The sequence below is a fragment of the Ciona robusta genome, chromosome 3 (assembly GCF_009617815.1).
Source record: "Ciona robusta chromosome 3, ASM961781v2".
In the NCBI taxonomy this organism is placed as follows: Eukaryota; Metazoa; Chordata; class Ascidiacea; order Phlebobranchia; family Cionidae; genus Ciona; species Ciona robusta.
In genome coordinates this window covers 8,026,073-8,042,582 of record NC_143237.1, presented here as the reverse complement: position 1 = coordinate 8,042,582, position 16,510 = coordinate 8,026,073, and the positions used below count along the sequence as shown (strand labels likewise).

Genomic DNA, 16,510 nt, shown 5'->3' with positions numbered 1-16,510 from the left:
CATTGTTTTTCAGAGAGTTTATCACAGCAATTGGATGCTCGTCATGGATTTAAATGTTAGTCCTAGTCATTAAAAGTTAGGCTTGAACATGAAGTTTAGTTCCGATCATTTAATATTTGTTCGGACATTCAATTTTTTGTCTTAAACATTTAAAGTTTAGCTTGGTCATAAGATGTTAGTTTCGTACATTGTGAGTTTACGTCAACAACTTTAGTCGTGAAGTCCAAAACGAAAGTGTGCGGATTCCGTTAGCACACATTGAAGACCTGTCTAAAGTGTTGGGTTGTATTAACTTATATCTTCACAAATAGCATTATTATGCAAAGGAACATAAACTATGCTCAAAATTCTGCCAAATCATAGACACAAAACAATAAAGGTAAGTGTTTACAATTATCGAACCTGTGACATGGTTTGTCATAAAAATTTCAATGTTTTTCACAGATTTTAGAAGAGAAATTTGGATGCTCCTGGATTTTAATGTTAGTCGTAGTCCTTAGATTTTAATTTGGTCATTTAATATTTGTCTCAAACTTTAAAAGTTAGGCTTGGGCATTAGGTGTTAGTGTCGGACATAGTCATTATTAACTTGGATTTAAATGTTAGTCCTAGTCATTAAAAGTTAGGCTTGAACATGAAGTTTAGTTCCGATCATTTAATATTTGTTTGGACATTCAATTTTTTGTCTTGAACATTTAAAGTTCAGCTTGGTCATAAGATGTTAGTTTCGTACATTGTGAGTGTACGTCAACAACTTTAGTCATGAACTCCAAAACGAAAGTGTTCGGATTCAGTCAGCACACATTGAAAAGACATCTCTTAAGTGTTGGGTTGTATTAACTTATATCTTCACAAATAGCATTATTATGCAAAGGAATATCATAAACTATGCTCAAAATACTTGCAACATTACAACAAAGCTACAGATCATAGATTGCAGTTGAAAGTGGGCCATTGCTTTGCCAGTGAAGTTCAGTTACAGGTTCGTATACAAAAGGAAGTCAAATATTTTGAGGGCTTTGTGTCAAATATTGATGCAATAGTTTGAACGAGATGTTTTTTCCATGGTAACCATAATTGTTGTAAAGCGAACCAAAGCATTTTTGATTGGTCATGTAATTGCAGTTATTGGTCCAATTCACAAAGCAAGGATTAAAACTACTGATTATTGCATAGAATCAAATCAATATATTACAATGCTTTGAAAACCACCAGCACCTATAGGCGTGCTTCGAAGGTGGCGCAGTATGTACATTGGGAAGGAAGGGTTATTTCATACAACTTTAAAGCTGGGTTTAAATCTGATCCTCTTCCAGCGATTCCCATTTATCTAATATAAAGTGGAGCCCGCCATCCTCAGGGTTGGAGCTGTTGTTGTTGGTGTTGCTTGGCCAGACGTTTTCCAAGTTAGAACAACTTTCTGGTGAGGTTTCTGGGACTGGCTCCTCGTCTAAGAAAAAATGTTGTTGTTTTTATTTGATATTTAATTTATATGTAGGACTGATAATGAATATAAGTTTGTTGCAACTGGTGGCTGCTTTGTATGTTGTCCAGCATGGTGGTTAGAGCGCCTGCCTCTAAAAATTAACTCTCCAGCAGGCACGAGGTGTATGAAACAGAACAGTCATGTCATAACAACTCATTGCCACGCAAGGATAATTAAGTTACCTTCAACCATTTCATGTCTCACAACCATGGACCAGTTTTACACACCGTAATATTTTTGTATTTCACAAAAATCCAATGTGTGAAATTGGTAGTGGTTGTGAGGTATATGAACATACATCAGCAATGGTCTTAAAACGTTGCCGACTTTACATACTTAAAAAATGTATATAGCTATTGATAATCAGTGAAGTTTAAGAAACCCTGTACTAAACAGGGTAGTCATCATAAAATATTACTTACTGTATAAGATAAACCGTATACAAAATACGCACTGGTAAAGTTAATATAGCTATGACACACACTCACACTGCAACACAATGGTTATTTAAAACTATAATTATGATTTAAAACATCTGATAATTTGTCTGAAAAAATATGGTGTGTATTGATGGTTTACAGCAGCGTTAAAAAACTATCGTGTGGAGTGATACGTTCGGCTTCTCTTTGTAGTTGGTTGTTTGTACCAATAATATGTTGTGTGAAGTTAAATATGTTTTGTTTGATTTGTGGCTTTTTAAATTTCACTTCTGTCAAATATTTGACGACTATTAGTATACAAGAATGTGAAAAGCAAATATATTGTCTCTGCTCTTTAGCTAACATTGGAAACAAACAAAGTGTTTAGTGGCAATCAAAACTATATTATGAAATAAAAGTAATTTGCTCTTTGGCGACTACTGGTACACAAAAATGTGAGAACCAAATTAAATTTGGTAAAACTTAATATCTAAAATTTGGATCAAACAAATGGTGTTGGATGGTAATCAAGCAATATTATGAAATGAGAGTAACTTTGTCTCCTAGCAACAACACACAAGCTGCAGCAAAGCAACCACTCTCATACTTACATTGAAGGAACCTGTAGCAGGGCAACTGTTTCAACTATAAATTATTTAAGATCAAAACTCATTCGAAGTAATTAAACTTTGGGTTATGGAAAACTGTTACAGAATTTTACAAAAATGTAAATCTGTTATATTTGTCCGTTTTTTTTTTGATGATACAATATTGGTAGTTAAATAATTAGTTGAATAATAAATATCTTGATATATCTAAAAAATATGGAGTAATGCGCCAACTCTGGCTTAAACCAGAAGTCCCATGGCATGCTACACTAAAAGACTTCACATGTATAAAATAAATATTAAAATTGAAAACTGAAAAAATCCAACAAACATTACGTGAAAAATATATTAAAAAAAGATAAATGCATTCTAATCTCATTTTTGTTATGAAAATAACAGTAAAACCATAAAATTGCTTTGTTTAACATAAAAACTTACATGTTGTAGTGTTATGTGGGTCACTAACCACATCATTATTTGATGGATTTCGTTTCCATGGCAACTCACGATCTATTGCACAACTTTCAATGTTAACATGAGTTGTATCGGTCTCTTCAACCCCTTCAGCTGCTACATCTGTGAAAAGATAATTAACAATATTATGAGAAAATTATTATATTTTTGTTAACCTATATTATATTTTTTGCATCAGTAAGGTACATTTAGAGTAAAAAATACTTGTTTTATATAATTTATTTGTCAAATTCCTAAAGATGATGCAACAATAGCATGTTTTTAAAAAATGCCGCTGTTTAAGATTAAATAAGTTAAATATAAATACCATTATCAAATTATTAAAAAAAACACAGTTCATTTTTAACAGTAAACTTTATATATAACGGTTATTACCTATGATGTACAAAAACATAAAATACAGTAATTTCAAAAAATTTCTGAACAGTTAGCAACAAAAAGTCATAAACGATGACAACATAAAACCAGCGGTTAGCAGACACAAGAGGGTAAATTTAATAGGAAACGTATAGAGCTAGTAAAACTAAAAGATTTTTTTTGTTAGAAAAGCAGACTGACAGGAAAAATATGTTCACATAATGTATATGCGTTTATTTATCTTTTTACTGCCAGGCAGTTTGTGATTTTAAAATACAGACTTTCTGCAACTTGGCGAGACATCATCAGGATATAGGGCTAATGTATAAGAATTTGAGTTGTCTTGTCCAAGAAACCATGTGTATGTAATGTTAAATTTGTGCTTATATATGGCCAAAACTGCAGTTTGTTTTGTGTTTTTTTGACCTGAAAAGTTATTATGAAAGACAGACATACTACACTACTGCAAGCAGAAGTTGTTATAATATAAGAGAAGCAAAAGCAACTCTTTTGACCAAGCATCTACAACTCAAACCTAAACTGTGTACGTTGTTTTGTTTTAAGAAGAAAACAAAATAAAATGAAAATAAACAAGCAGCCAAAGCAAACACAGGACAACATGATCTGCAGCAAACCTGTAAGGGTCTCCTCTGGCAGCACGTCAAATGAGCTCATGAACCCAAGGGGGTTCCGGGCTGTGCTGCATCCGTTACGGGGTTGAACTGTTCGGGCAAAAGGGGTCAAAAAAAGGAAACTTATTTTTTTAACTGATGGGTGACGTTCCATGGTTTGGGGTGCGAAAATGAAGGTAGAGGCAAAAACACCCGTTGCGTGCGAAAAAAACCCACATTGCAGGTTACAGAGAAAGTAAATTATGCAGTGCACATGATTCGTGTGTTTTATTTAATATTTGTGAAAATAATGAAGTTCCTTTTTTTAATTTATTGCGAAACATGCGGGGGCAGGCATTTCGAAAAATGTGTTTAACGTTTTTTTTGTGGGTGTTTGAATGAAATGTTATGAGGAGTGTTATGTAAGGACATACCTGGCTTCTTCCCAGCTGTGAAGGTGATGCCCTGATCCTCTTCTGGAGGAGCTATTTTCATCTCCTGCTGTTGCTCCACTACAAAGTTGGGAGCTAAAAAAAAAATATATATATATATTTCGAAATTATTTTTTGAAGTTTTATGAATTTTTTAATAATTATTTTTAATACAGACATTTTTTTTATTTTTTGAAATTTTAGACTTAGAACAGAACTAGAACACAAAAATTTTGGAATAACGTAACATAACACACTGTAAGAGCATTGATGGAACCACCGCACAAATCTTCCCGCAACAGACACATCATAATTTTTAATCAAAATTTCAAACATTACGAAAACACTAACTAAGTTTTTGTCCAAAAACAGCAAATTAAAAACTATGTTTAATTATTTGATTGCAATTTGCTTTGTCTAACATCTGCTACAGTGTTGATCAATCTTGATTAAATTACAATTTTGACACAGAGATTGTGAAAATACATTATTTGTGTAAAAATTAATTTTGCCATAACATAAAGTTCTTACTAAAAAAATAAAAAAAGTTCTTTAACTTAAAAATCCCTTAAGCTAGAACGAAATATATAAGCACGTCCCAATCAGATTTTAATAGGATTTCAGCTTTAGGGAAGCACAACCAAAATTTTGGCCAATATTTGTCAGAATTTCAAAGCGAAAACACCCCAAAAACAAACAAATTTTAGCAAACAATGAGCATTTAATGATATAATTTATGTAAATGGGTTGTTGTTATGAATGCAATGTTGAACTTCTACTGTTTAGTTAACTAAATAAAAAGTTAATTTTTACGACTAAGGCAACTATATATTGTTATATGTAATATAGAAAACAAAACTAATGTAGGTTAATTTATTGAGTTAAATCATCTAAAATGTTTTAATTGGGGCAATAAAACTAATATATATATATTCGCATTCTATTATTTTATACAAAGAAATTACTATTTAAATGATCATACACTACCATATGCTAGCTATATGCGTTTGTTGCATAGTGAATGAATGTATCTATTAATGTAACAATAAGTATATTAGCACTGTCTACAATTACAAGTGCATTCTATTAATTTATACAAAGAAACTACTACTTAAATGATCATACACTACTACATGATAGCTAAAATATCTGTGTTTGTTGCATAGTGAATTAATGTAACAATAAGTATTTTAGCACTGTCTACAATTACAAGTGCATTCTATTAATTTATACAAAGAAACTACTACTTAAATGATCATACACTACTACATGATAGCTAAAATATCTGTGTTTGTTGCATAGTGAATTAATGTAACAATAAGTATTTTAGCACTGTCTACAATTACAAGTGCATTCTATTAATTTATACAAAGAAACTACTACTTAAATGATCATACACTACTACATGATAGCTAAAATATCTGTGTTTGTTGCATAGTGAATTAATGTAACAATAAGTATTTTAGCACTGTCTACAATTACAAGTGCATTCTATTAATTTATACAAAGAAACTACTACTTAAATGATCATACACTACTACATGATAGCTAAAATATCTGTGTTTGTTGCATAGTGAATTAATGTAACAATAAGTATTTTAGCACTGTCTACAATTACAAGTGCATTCTATTAATTTATACAAAGAAACTACTACTTAAATGATCATACACTACTACATGATAGCTAAAATATCTGTGTTTGTTGCATAGTGAATTAATGTAACAATAAGTATTTTAGCACTGTCTACAATTACAAGTGCATTCTATTAATTTATACAAAGAAACTACTACTTAAATGATCATACACTACATATATGTTAGCTATAATAAGTGTTTGTTGCACCATGAAGACTAAGTAATTAACACTGTCGTTATAATTACAATCACACTAATGTGACATGCCACAGTACAGATGGGAGCTACAAGCATGCATGGTCTTACCCTGTAATAATCTTGTGCTCTCCGAACAAGAGCCTGAGTTTGACAAGCAAAATAACGGCGATGTTAGAAACAGATATGTTTACATATAAGATTTTACATAGCAAGGCACATTTGGGTGCGTGGTTATTTTTATTTATTGAGAATCGATACATTGTGTTATTACACCACATAGGGCAAGCAAAATAAGTAGGAATCATGATACCTGTGCTATGCTTCTTAATTGATCCCCCCGACATCTGGGACTTGGATGAGCTTCGAGTCTGGATAACAATTTAAAAAAATGATTTGGGTTTTTTAATTTGGTTAGGTAAAAAAAATAAAAACATTAGGATATGTTTTAAAACATTTAAAAAAAAGAAAAATATTGTTTATGGAATTTTTGTTTATAGTAAAAAACATTTCTATGATTTAGTAACAACGCCAAAGTTGTAACTTCATGTTCTAGCGTCAACTAGAACCTAGGGAATTACGTTTTTGGTTCACCATATTTTGGTGAAAAATAATAAAAACATATAAATCACAAGTTCTTTCAAATAAAATCATTCTTATAAAATTTTCACTTGCTGATTTAATTTAAAAATGTATGAGAAATATATTAATTTAACTTTCTACACACACACACACAAACACACATGGCATGTTATTTCATTCAATATTTGGACAAGGAAGAGCATGAAAGTAAATAAGCTCAGTAAAGTGAAATAACAATCAATACAAACAAGTTTTCAATCTCCTTAATTAACCACGTCATACTATAGCATGGTTAATGGCTTCAGTGATTAAATGCAGCAATGTACGCACAATATTAGTTGTATGAATAAACTGTGTATTTCAAGTATGGGATAAAAGTATAATGAAGTATTTATATTGATGTGAGTGAAAGGGTTCATATTTATTAAGTTGGATGTTGAAATATGAAGTAGGTTTTTATTAAAAATGCGGTGAACAACCAAAATGCATTGTTTCCACAGGAATTTATATGAATGTCTTCTATACAAAAAGTAATGATATCGATTTTATAAAAATATATTTTGTTGTTACTACTATTAAACAAACTAATCAGAAAAAATAAGGAATTTTCCAGTAAATTATTTTTTTATAGATTAATTTAAGGTATTATACCTAAAACAGTGAAATAAATATTTATTTAAAACTCACAAGCCAGACATAATATGAGTAATCCAAACAATCCACAAGAAGTCTAAAGCCCTTATTTAATTTATCTTATCTTAACACATTCTCCCAATCACCCCCCTATATAACCAGAAGTTGAATAAACTACATCCACTATACCTTGTGTCTATTATGTTTGTGCTTATGGTGTCTTCTGTGTCGAACATTGATTTTCCGTCGAATTAAAATCTCCTCCTCTTGCCTCTTCCTCGTCCCGTCATCTTCTAAGTTTCCACGGCGATAACGTGTCACTTCCTGCAAAAATATAAAATGTTTTTTGAAAAATAAAAAATGTGACTTAAAAAACAAAAAAGTAAATACTATCATAAAAAAACAAAAAAAAAGTAAAAAATATAACATTAAAGTTATGTTACATAATTTGTATATTAAGTTAATAACTTATGTAGGTTTACGAAAAAAAGCAAAAAAATCTCACTAAACTTGTGTAAACCTGTATTATGCAACTTTAAACAACGAAACAAGTAGGTCAAATCTTTACCCTTGCTCTTGGTTTGTAAAGGTTTTGCTGCAGTAGATGATGGACATCGGCATCTTCCAATGTACGACCTGCACCGTTAGCTCTACCTTGTGCTTCCAATGCATGCATGTCGATGCATGTGTTTGTTAGACCTTGCTGTCTCCTGTAAACAACAGTTCCAAATGAAAACCGCAATAAATAGATTTACATAGTAGTACTGTGGGGTAATATGGATACCATTAGCACATAACATCCAATAATATTCAATCAGGTTTTTAACAATTAACGACGCTCTTTTATAGTCATAAGAATAGCCAGTATTAAAAAAAAACAGTTTAAAATGACAACCGAAAGATATGTATAAAGTACTTTGGCATAAGATGGATACCTTTAGCACATAATATCCCATATTTCAATTTGTATTTTTTTATCAATTAACAGCTTTTTTAAAGTCGTGAGGATAGTTATATAACTTTGTAAATCTTTGTTTAGTGCCAAATAGGACGTTAAAAGAGAAAGAAAACAGACTATATTACACTCACAACAGTAAGATATTCCCATAATATATCAGCATACTTACACAAGGTGGTTAAACGAAGCATGTGAATGAGATCTCCTCATCTCATAAGGTAGGAGGAGGTTAGCAAAAGTACCCGACGCAATTTCATTGCTGCTATTACCTAAAACACATTTTATGGCGTGTTGTTGTTACTCAACTACTTTCTTAGGTTTTCACCATATTAATAATACATAATATACACCCAATGGTGCGGCTAGTCTGCATAGTATAAAAGGTGCACACACGATTCTGTTTAGAAACCTTTGGATATGCATGCCATAATTTGTCGCACGCACACCAATCAGTTGAACAATGAACCAAATCTGGGTTAAATTAGGTTTGATTTTTTAATGTGGCTTTGGTAAGCCGATATAATTATCCTTAACGGGTGCCTTACTGTCAAAAACATATACCATGATCTATAATTTAGAACAATTCCCCATAACATTACACAGTGCAATGCTAATGCATGTTCGCTCAACTTTGGGATATATTTATCCTCAAAATATGCCTATTGTTGACAATATATATAGCCTATAATAACAGTTTCTTATATAATTGCATGAAGATAACTATTACAGAACAACTTTCTTATATTTTCAGTGTTTCGGCCATATTGTCATTTTCAGGCCAAGAACATAATAATACTATAATTAAGGGCAGTTTATATAAATGCCAATTTTGCCGACTCACCCCTTTCAAATTCCTCAACCAAATCTTCGGCGTCACGCTTGTTAATCCTATGGAATGTATCCAGCAGCTCATGGTCACGACTTAGGTAGGGATCTCGGACGAACCATCGCATTAAATACTCTGTGTTGAACTTCTGCAATCTGTAATGAAGGGTCTATGTTATGCTACAGTGCAAATATAGAAGTATTCTATATATTGTTCTAAAATATAATCTATGTTATGAAACTTTATATTATGCGAAAAATATATAAAATAATATGCTATAAAAGCTTATACCAGAGTTTTTAAAAACTTTGTGAGATGGGCTTTTCAACATTAATTTATGAAACCTTAGCAATAATGTATAAAAAAAATTGGCATATGGAAAAAAGGAATATTATATGGACAAATTAAATATGAAAAAAATTGTCATGTATTGTGTAAAATTTAAAAACATCAAAACATAAAAAATTTTGAGAAACATTGTCTTAACCAGTGGAAAATTTTATTCAATATTAAAAAGAATTTGTACTTTTGAAATATTTAACAAAATAATCTTCTAAATATCGATTATTTTATAATCTACATTACAATGTAACACAATACGATAAAACGGCAGATGCTTGTTGTTGCACTAAACATTTTATAAACGTCAGCACTTTTATGAGCCTTTCTACTACTACAGTTTGTTATCTGAACAAAACCAACCGCAACAATTTAATGAAATTTTACGGTGAACATTTTGAGTGATTCAGCCACACAATATGTCGTGTCAGCATTTAAAAAATTAAAACAGGAAGCGATCAACATAAAATAGACAGCAGGATTTAGTGGAACAGGTTTCCTTTTACACAGATTATCTATAAACTATATGTGCCAGGTTTTCCCTTGAGGTTTAATTTGTTAATGGATTAAGGTGACCAGAGTTCAATAGAGGAATGGAGTTGGTTTAACCTCCGGCAGGTTATAATTGATTATATAGTAGGATGGGGGAAGACAGGAGACTTTTAGCGGCAAATATCCAAATCGTGCGGACAGTTTGATACGATTTTGCAATGCTTTAAATGTTCTTTGTTTACTACCAAAGTGGGGGAGAAAATGGAATGAAACGTGTCCCATTCTCCCCCACCCTACTACAAATTTGAAAAAACTTATAGTTAGAATTTTAAGAATAAATAGTCAGTGCTATTGTTATATTGTATATGAAAGGGCGCTTATGTTAAAACTGGTATGGCACGCTTGTATGCAAATAATCAATACAGCTTACAGGAAAAGAGCTAACTAATTAGTAACCTTTGCATCCAGTAATGGTGGCCATGATGTCCAATAATATCCTCTACTCCAGTCATTACATGGTCAATCATCTGGAAAACCATAATTTAGGAAGTTTAAGTTTAATATGGATTTTTCGCTGCCATAAAGGCTTTTTTTTAAATAAAACACTGTTGGTACTAGATATTGGCAAATATATTTATATAGCTTTGAAACAGCATTACAGACTCAATTTTTGTTTGCTGCGTATTTGGTTACCTTTGGTGTATTAAAGTAGTCTTGTACTTAGATTTTGGGGTTTTTAATTTAAAATACATTAAGTGCATAATTGTGTAGCTTGGGCATTAAATCCTTAGAGCTTACCCGTAAATTGACGTCTTCGAACATCGACTTCTTGTATTTTGCCGAGGTTTTGACATGAAGTAGCTCCACAATGGGACGAATGGTTGAGCCCTGTTATGTCGTGGTTACCGCGTGCGTAAGGATACGTCATAAATAATTAACAAATATATTTTCACTTTCCTTCAGCATAATATGTTGACAATATACAAAATGCAATACATATGAAAAGGAAAGGGTCTGTGAATTTTATATTAGCTTTGCTGATTAATATTTTAGCATTTTAAACACAAATGGAAAGTTTGTATGGGTGCACTTAAAAACAAAAGCCTCAAGTACTGAAGTTGAATTATGAACTAATGAGAAAATTCTAATAAGAAAATGAACTAATGAGAAAATTCATTCATAAGTCATGACTAATAAGATTTCTCTTACCACAAAATCATTAAAAAAAATTAATTAAATTTATGTCTAATTTTGTATTATTTTATATTTAACATAAAATAAATATTTTTTAATTATAAAATTTATATTTTTTTGGCAAAACTTGCATAAAAATCTGATCTGACAAATAAATGATGATAAAAGCTACTTGCTAATAAACGATACCCAAATATAAAAAACTCTTACCTGCACGAATGATGTAAACAGGATGGCAACAATACATGAGCATATCATTGTTTTAATTGTTGGTACGTGCTCAGGTTGTGTAAGGGAAACAAGAGAGAATGCGATCGCACCACGTAAACCCCCGTATGCCATGACGAACTGATCCACGCGATTAATCTTGTCTAATCTTATGTAGTTTATCACAAACGTAAGGCCCACAACACCTGGTGAATCGTGTAGTGAGTTAGCATAGGATATTTACTTAAATAGGTATAGCTACCAAACCAGGGGTGATTTTTTTTGCACTGTGCCAATTAGTAAACAAGTCAGTTAGATTGGTTTAATAGGAACGTGTGTTTAACTATCCCTGCATTTTAATCAGCTTGATCTCTACGTGGTGTTTAATTTTCAATCACTCACCTATGGCTCTGTAGAGGGTGATAAAAAATAATGTCCAAAGCACGAAGCCTGTGTTCCAATATTGCCAGAAGTCGCTGACAGCTGCGATTCCAAGAAGCATAAAGATGATCGTCTCGGCAATGTTGGCAAGCATCTTCATCCCATATTTGACTGTGGTGTGGGACTTTGTGGATATGTTGTGCTCCACATACGTGCTCATTGTGAAGGCAGCAAACACAATCCTAAATGCAACATCTTGTTAGGTATCGCATACAGTAGATGACATTGATTTATTTTGTGCAGGGTATGCATCCGTTTCCTGAGTATTTTGCGGGGGTTGCAGCAGCCCCTGAATTTCTAATTGTATAAGTAATTTATTCTTGAAATATCATTAAAAAATGCCATTCTACTCTTACAGTTAACACACGTTTCTATAAAACTGACACCACTGTATTTAGTGGAAGAAAAAATTCAACTTACGAGATGATTCCAGAAAGGTGGAAAATCTCAGCAGAAAGGTATGCGATGTAGCAGACTACAAACACAAATGTGGGCTCTACAATACGATTGTGAACCGTGTATTTAGTGATGAAGGAACCAGCGTAACCAAAGAGTATTCCAATAAACAGACCACCAAATGCCACAACAAAGAAAGAAGCAATGGCAGCAACAATATCAATCCCGATGATGTTTTCTTGGCCAATTTCAATGTAACCTTCAAACATTTTGTACAGAACCTGTCGAAAGGGAATTAATTTGCTGAGGTTTTTTCCAAAAAATCGTTAATTAAATTATTGGGTTAAGAGTGGCCTTCCGGCCTTTCGATTTAAATGGCAAATTTTAAAATTTTTATTGATTGGGCCTGACGATTAAAAATAACTAATTTTTAAAAACTTATATATTAATTTTTATATATATATACATATTATAATTATATATATAAATATATATATATATATACTGTTTATTTAATTTTCCAGTATTCTTGTTTTCAGATTTAAATAATAGTAATAATTTACCAGCCAAAGAAGACATGCACTTTTAACTGTAAAGGGTTGAAAATTATTGAATAAATCACAGTGTATTAAGCATACACTAAGTACATTGTGACATTGCTTTAGTTTTACAAGCCACTATATCACAACGCATAAAAGAATGTTGACAATGCAGTTTCAATTGACTTCAACGGCCCCTGGAATTTATGGAACTGCTGATCAAACTGTCAGGAAAACAAACACAACCCACCACTGCCACGCCATCATTCAACAGGGATTCTCCGAACACACAAATGTACAACACAGTGTTAACATGGATCTCCTCGAAAACCGATATCACAGCAACAGGGTCTACGGCTGATATAATACTCCCGAATAAAAGGCAATGGAGAAACTCTAATGAGCCGTATTCTTCAATACCTGTAAACATAAATTCCCTGCTATAAATACACACATATATATACTTGATATTTGATAATGTTGATTCAATAGCATCCAATTCTAAGGTTTCCTGTCCCTAATCCCATACAGAACAGTTACGCAGCTGTTTGTGAATTGTAAATGGCAGTTCAAAGGTCTGTACATGACTTACCTGGCATTAATCCCCATTTATACACAGCAAATAGCGATGAGCCAATACATAGAGCATTAAATATTGTCCCTATAATAGCATAAGTCAAAATGGTGCCGAGATTATCAAAAAATGATTCTTTCGGCATAAAGTATCCAGCTTCCATCACTATAGGAGGCAGAATGAAGAGGAAGAATGTGTCCGGGTTAAAGAGCAACTGCTCGATCCGATGGTCTTTGTCGATGGAGTAAGCGATACCTCCAACCACCAATCCAAGACAGATGAGAATGCAACTCTCAGGGACTCGAGAGACATACTTTTGGATGAGATGAAACGCTGTGGTGTAACAAAATAATTGCATCAACAAAAATCACCACAATAAATCAGTTTAACTAGTAAAAGATCTTTAACCAATAATCGAGGGTTTTTATCTGTAAAATTATTTTGTACAGGTTCCGTGGAACAAAAATTAAGGCTTTTGTTCGTTATACACTATGCGTATCCCTATGTTAGTATTGAGAAATACTTCACATTAACTGGAAACTTTAAATTTAGAAATGCTAGGCCTACCATACCTATTTTTGTAATTCCAGCAAATATGATCCATATAGATATTATGAACGGATTTGCCACTCGTGCCCAGTTGATAGTAACCACCTGGTACCGATGTACTGAAATGTAATGTGTTTCATTTTAAAAGGCAGGCTTATTTTAAATCATTTCCTTTTAATTTAATGGAAGTGTTAGTGAGCATAAACACAGGTATAGTATATGTTAAATGCCTACCTGATGTGCTAGAGTCATGACTTGAACTGGATTCGTTATGATTAGAGCTCTGGCTGACATTAGTTTGATGCTGTGACTCATTCGTTGCAGCTAAAAATAGAAACAATATTCTCCTGATGACTTGCACAAACAGATCTTGTGACAAGACACTTTTAGATCTCGTAGAAAACAGCCTAGGGCTGGGCAAATATCGTGATAACGTCATTTACATTGTCACTATGATGTGACAGATTGTAAGGGACATAATCCGGCGAAAAATGCAATGAACCATAATTATTACCTACTAAATTGCTGGCAACCTTTTAAATAAGGATCAATACAAAAGAACGCCAATAATGATTGTAGTAACCCTGTTTCAGAAACCCTCTAATATGTGTACTAGCTAAATTCTAAAATGTGCAGCAAATTTCATCTTACAAAACAGAATCTTGTCTATCATAATATAAAAATTCCATTATAGAGTTAACTATATCCATTACTTCCGTCAGTTTCCATTACTGCAAATCAATCATGACCCAAATTAATGTTGACAGACATGGACTTATATGTGGCTTTAAATCTATTCCCATATGATAGGCTTGGCAATTAGCTGAGGCAGAACTTACAAATAAGTACATTAATAACATTAGGTGCGGTGAACACATACTCCCTTAATGGTGGCCATTTTGATCAAGCGTAACCACATACAACTCTCTGATCCAAATAGAACATCTGATAAGATAACCCTTTTAACTACAATGACATCTCGATTTAGCGCCTTAAATAAACTTTAACAATGAAGATTCAAATAAATTATTTTTCTTTATGAGGTAGTCCGCTGAAGGAAATATAAAACAGTGTTAAATGTAATCTACATACCTACTCCTGAAGATCTCTTATGTCTTACAATTTCACCGGTAACACTTCTTTGAAATGAATCTGTAAAATTAAATATAAAAACATTTAAACACAAATATGTTAGAAATTTTGGATCTTAAACTTCTGCTAAGCAGTCTCTTTTAATCTTACCGGAGTGCAAAAACGCTACTGATAATAGAAAAAGTCCTCCAGTTAATCCAAGAACAAGTAATCCATTTGTTTTCATATTGAATGGTAGAAGTTTTCAATTGTAGAACGAATCAAAGCAGAAATTTAAACATTTTCCTATTTAAAGTTGTTTTGTGCTGTGTTTGTTTAACTGTCCGTGTACCGCATTCTACCCTGAACAGATTTAAGTATAATAATTGGGTATACACGTTTCCTTAAATTAGTAATGACCTTAACTCTAGTAATGACCTTAAATGTCCGAAGGCAGTTGCTATCGGTCGGTTGCAAATACGATTGATTTAAGGAACTGCGCGGGCGCATAGCGTCACGATTCCTATTAAGCTGTGTAACAGAACGTCCTGTAATATTATATGGTACCATCTGCACCAGGTTATGTAAATAACGTATCTCACATCTTCACTTGTGGTTTATAACGTCATGGCACACAGATAAGCGATAGCCTTAAAATACGTTTTATTCTACCACTATCTTTAATGTAAACATGCGAGTCGGATACAGTAACTGATAACTATCGCTAATCACCCAAACATGCGTTTGCACATATGCTAGTTCGGTGGACCTTTGTTTGCTGTACAAACTTAACTGCGCGTGTTGCTTTTGCAATTTTGCGGGAACTAGGCTTATCTTGGCCGTCTTCTTTAACGAATATCCGAATCGAGAAGAACAGACTGCGCTGTGAACGAAATATTGACTGACGTCTGACAAGCAGCAATAGCGACATCGTGCTGCATTTTGCAGACGCTTCACTTTCGCGCAGGCACTGGGGTATCAATTCACTGTTCAGTTACAAAAGTACTCCTTTACCTAGTTTCTGTCAAACTTTCCATTTAAAACACAAATGATTTTCTTTTTTCCTTTTTTAGTCTCTCGTTTTTTTTCTATAGGCAAGGGGGGGAGGATTCCTCACTAGCACCCACAAATGATACGTTCAACAATTAAAACAAATCTTTTTAATATAAATAAAAGAGTTTGCAGTAGTGTATTTCACACTTTGGTACTTTATAAATAACTGAAAACAGTTTGTCTATGAACCAACCTAATTTTATATACATAGCTGGTAATTTGGACAACCGATTAGTGACCACTGGGCCACTAAGGGTCTTGTTCAAGGTCCCATACGCCATAATGATAGCAGCAACAAGCCTTGAATCCATTACCTGTGGACTGTGGTTGGAGAGACGTGCTGACACTTAGTCACAGCAGTGGACTACTATTTTTACTGGCCTGCTTTGCATTTTACTTGATGTAATTTTATCTAAAGCTTTGCATTTTACTTGATGTAA

General features: G+C 32.7%; 1 protein-coding gene and 1 long non-coding RNA gene across 7 annotated transcripts; one reads left to right on the top strand and one right to left on the bottom strand.

The window, feature by feature from the left end:
- Positions 1 to 819: 819 nt before the first annotated feature.
- Positions 820 to 15,404, bottom strand: LOC149738832 (sodium/hydrogen exchanger 3-like). Of its 5 annotated transcripts, XM_089875215.1 has the most exons (22): positions 15,189 to 15,404; positions 15,039 to 15,098; positions 14,181 to 14,270; positions 13,970 to 14,065; positions 13,416 to 13,730; positions 13,074 to 13,243; positions 12,309 to 12,565; positions 11,850 to 12,070; positions 11,451 to 11,653; positions 10,845 to 10,934; positions 10,503 to 10,573; positions 9,231 to 9,370; positions 8,559 to 8,658; positions 8,000 to 8,141; positions 7,621 to 7,755; positions 6,530 to 6,587; positions 6,328 to 6,360; positions 4,390 to 4,482; positions 3,980 to 4,066; positions 2,952 to 3,089; positions 2,517 to 2,550; positions 820 to 1,450 (listed from the first exon to the last, which is right to left on the bottom strand). In XM_089875215.1, exons 1-22 carry the CDS (start codon positions 15,262 to 15,264, stop codon positions 1,408 to 1,410), a joined length of 2,652 nt encoding a protein of 883 aa, XP_089731341.1. In that variant the 5' UTR covers positions 15,265 to 15,404; the 3' UTR covers positions 820 to 1,407. The 5 variants fall into 5 exon arrangements, with proteins under 5 accessions (XP_089731341.1, XP_089731339.1, XP_089731342.1 ...); XM_089875213.1 differs by lacking the exon at positions 2,517 to 2,550; XM_089875216.1 differs by lacking the exons at positions 2,517 to 2,550; positions 3,980 to 4,066.
- On the top strand, positions 11,945 to 13,291 carry LOC149738833 (uncharacterized). 2 transcript variants are annotated; one of them, XR_016384662.1, is made up of 2 exons: positions 11,945 to 12,091; positions 12,247 to 13,291. It is a non-coding gene; the product is annotated as an uncharacterized LOC149738833 (long non-coding RNA). The 2 variants fall into 2 exon arrangements; XR_016384663.1 differs by having other exon boundaries at positions 11,955 to 12,091; positions 12,287 to 13,291.
- Positions 15,405 to 16,510: the final 1,106 nt, after the last annotated feature.

Excerpts from the sequence above, each read along its gene's own strand:
- LOC149738832 (XM_089875213.1), bottom strand. The coding sequence starts at position 15,264 with ATGAAAACAAATGGATTACTTGTTCTTGGATTAACTGGAGGACTTTTT. Across the intron at positions 13,244-13,415 it reads TAAATGGGGATTAATGCCAG|GTATTGAAGAATACGGCTCA; the intron begins GTAAGTCATGTA and ends TTATGTTTACAG. Across the intron at positions 10,574-10,844 it reads TCGAAGACGTCAATTTACGG|ATGATTGACCATGTAATGAC; the intron begins GTAAGCTCTAAG and ends ATGGTTTTCCAG.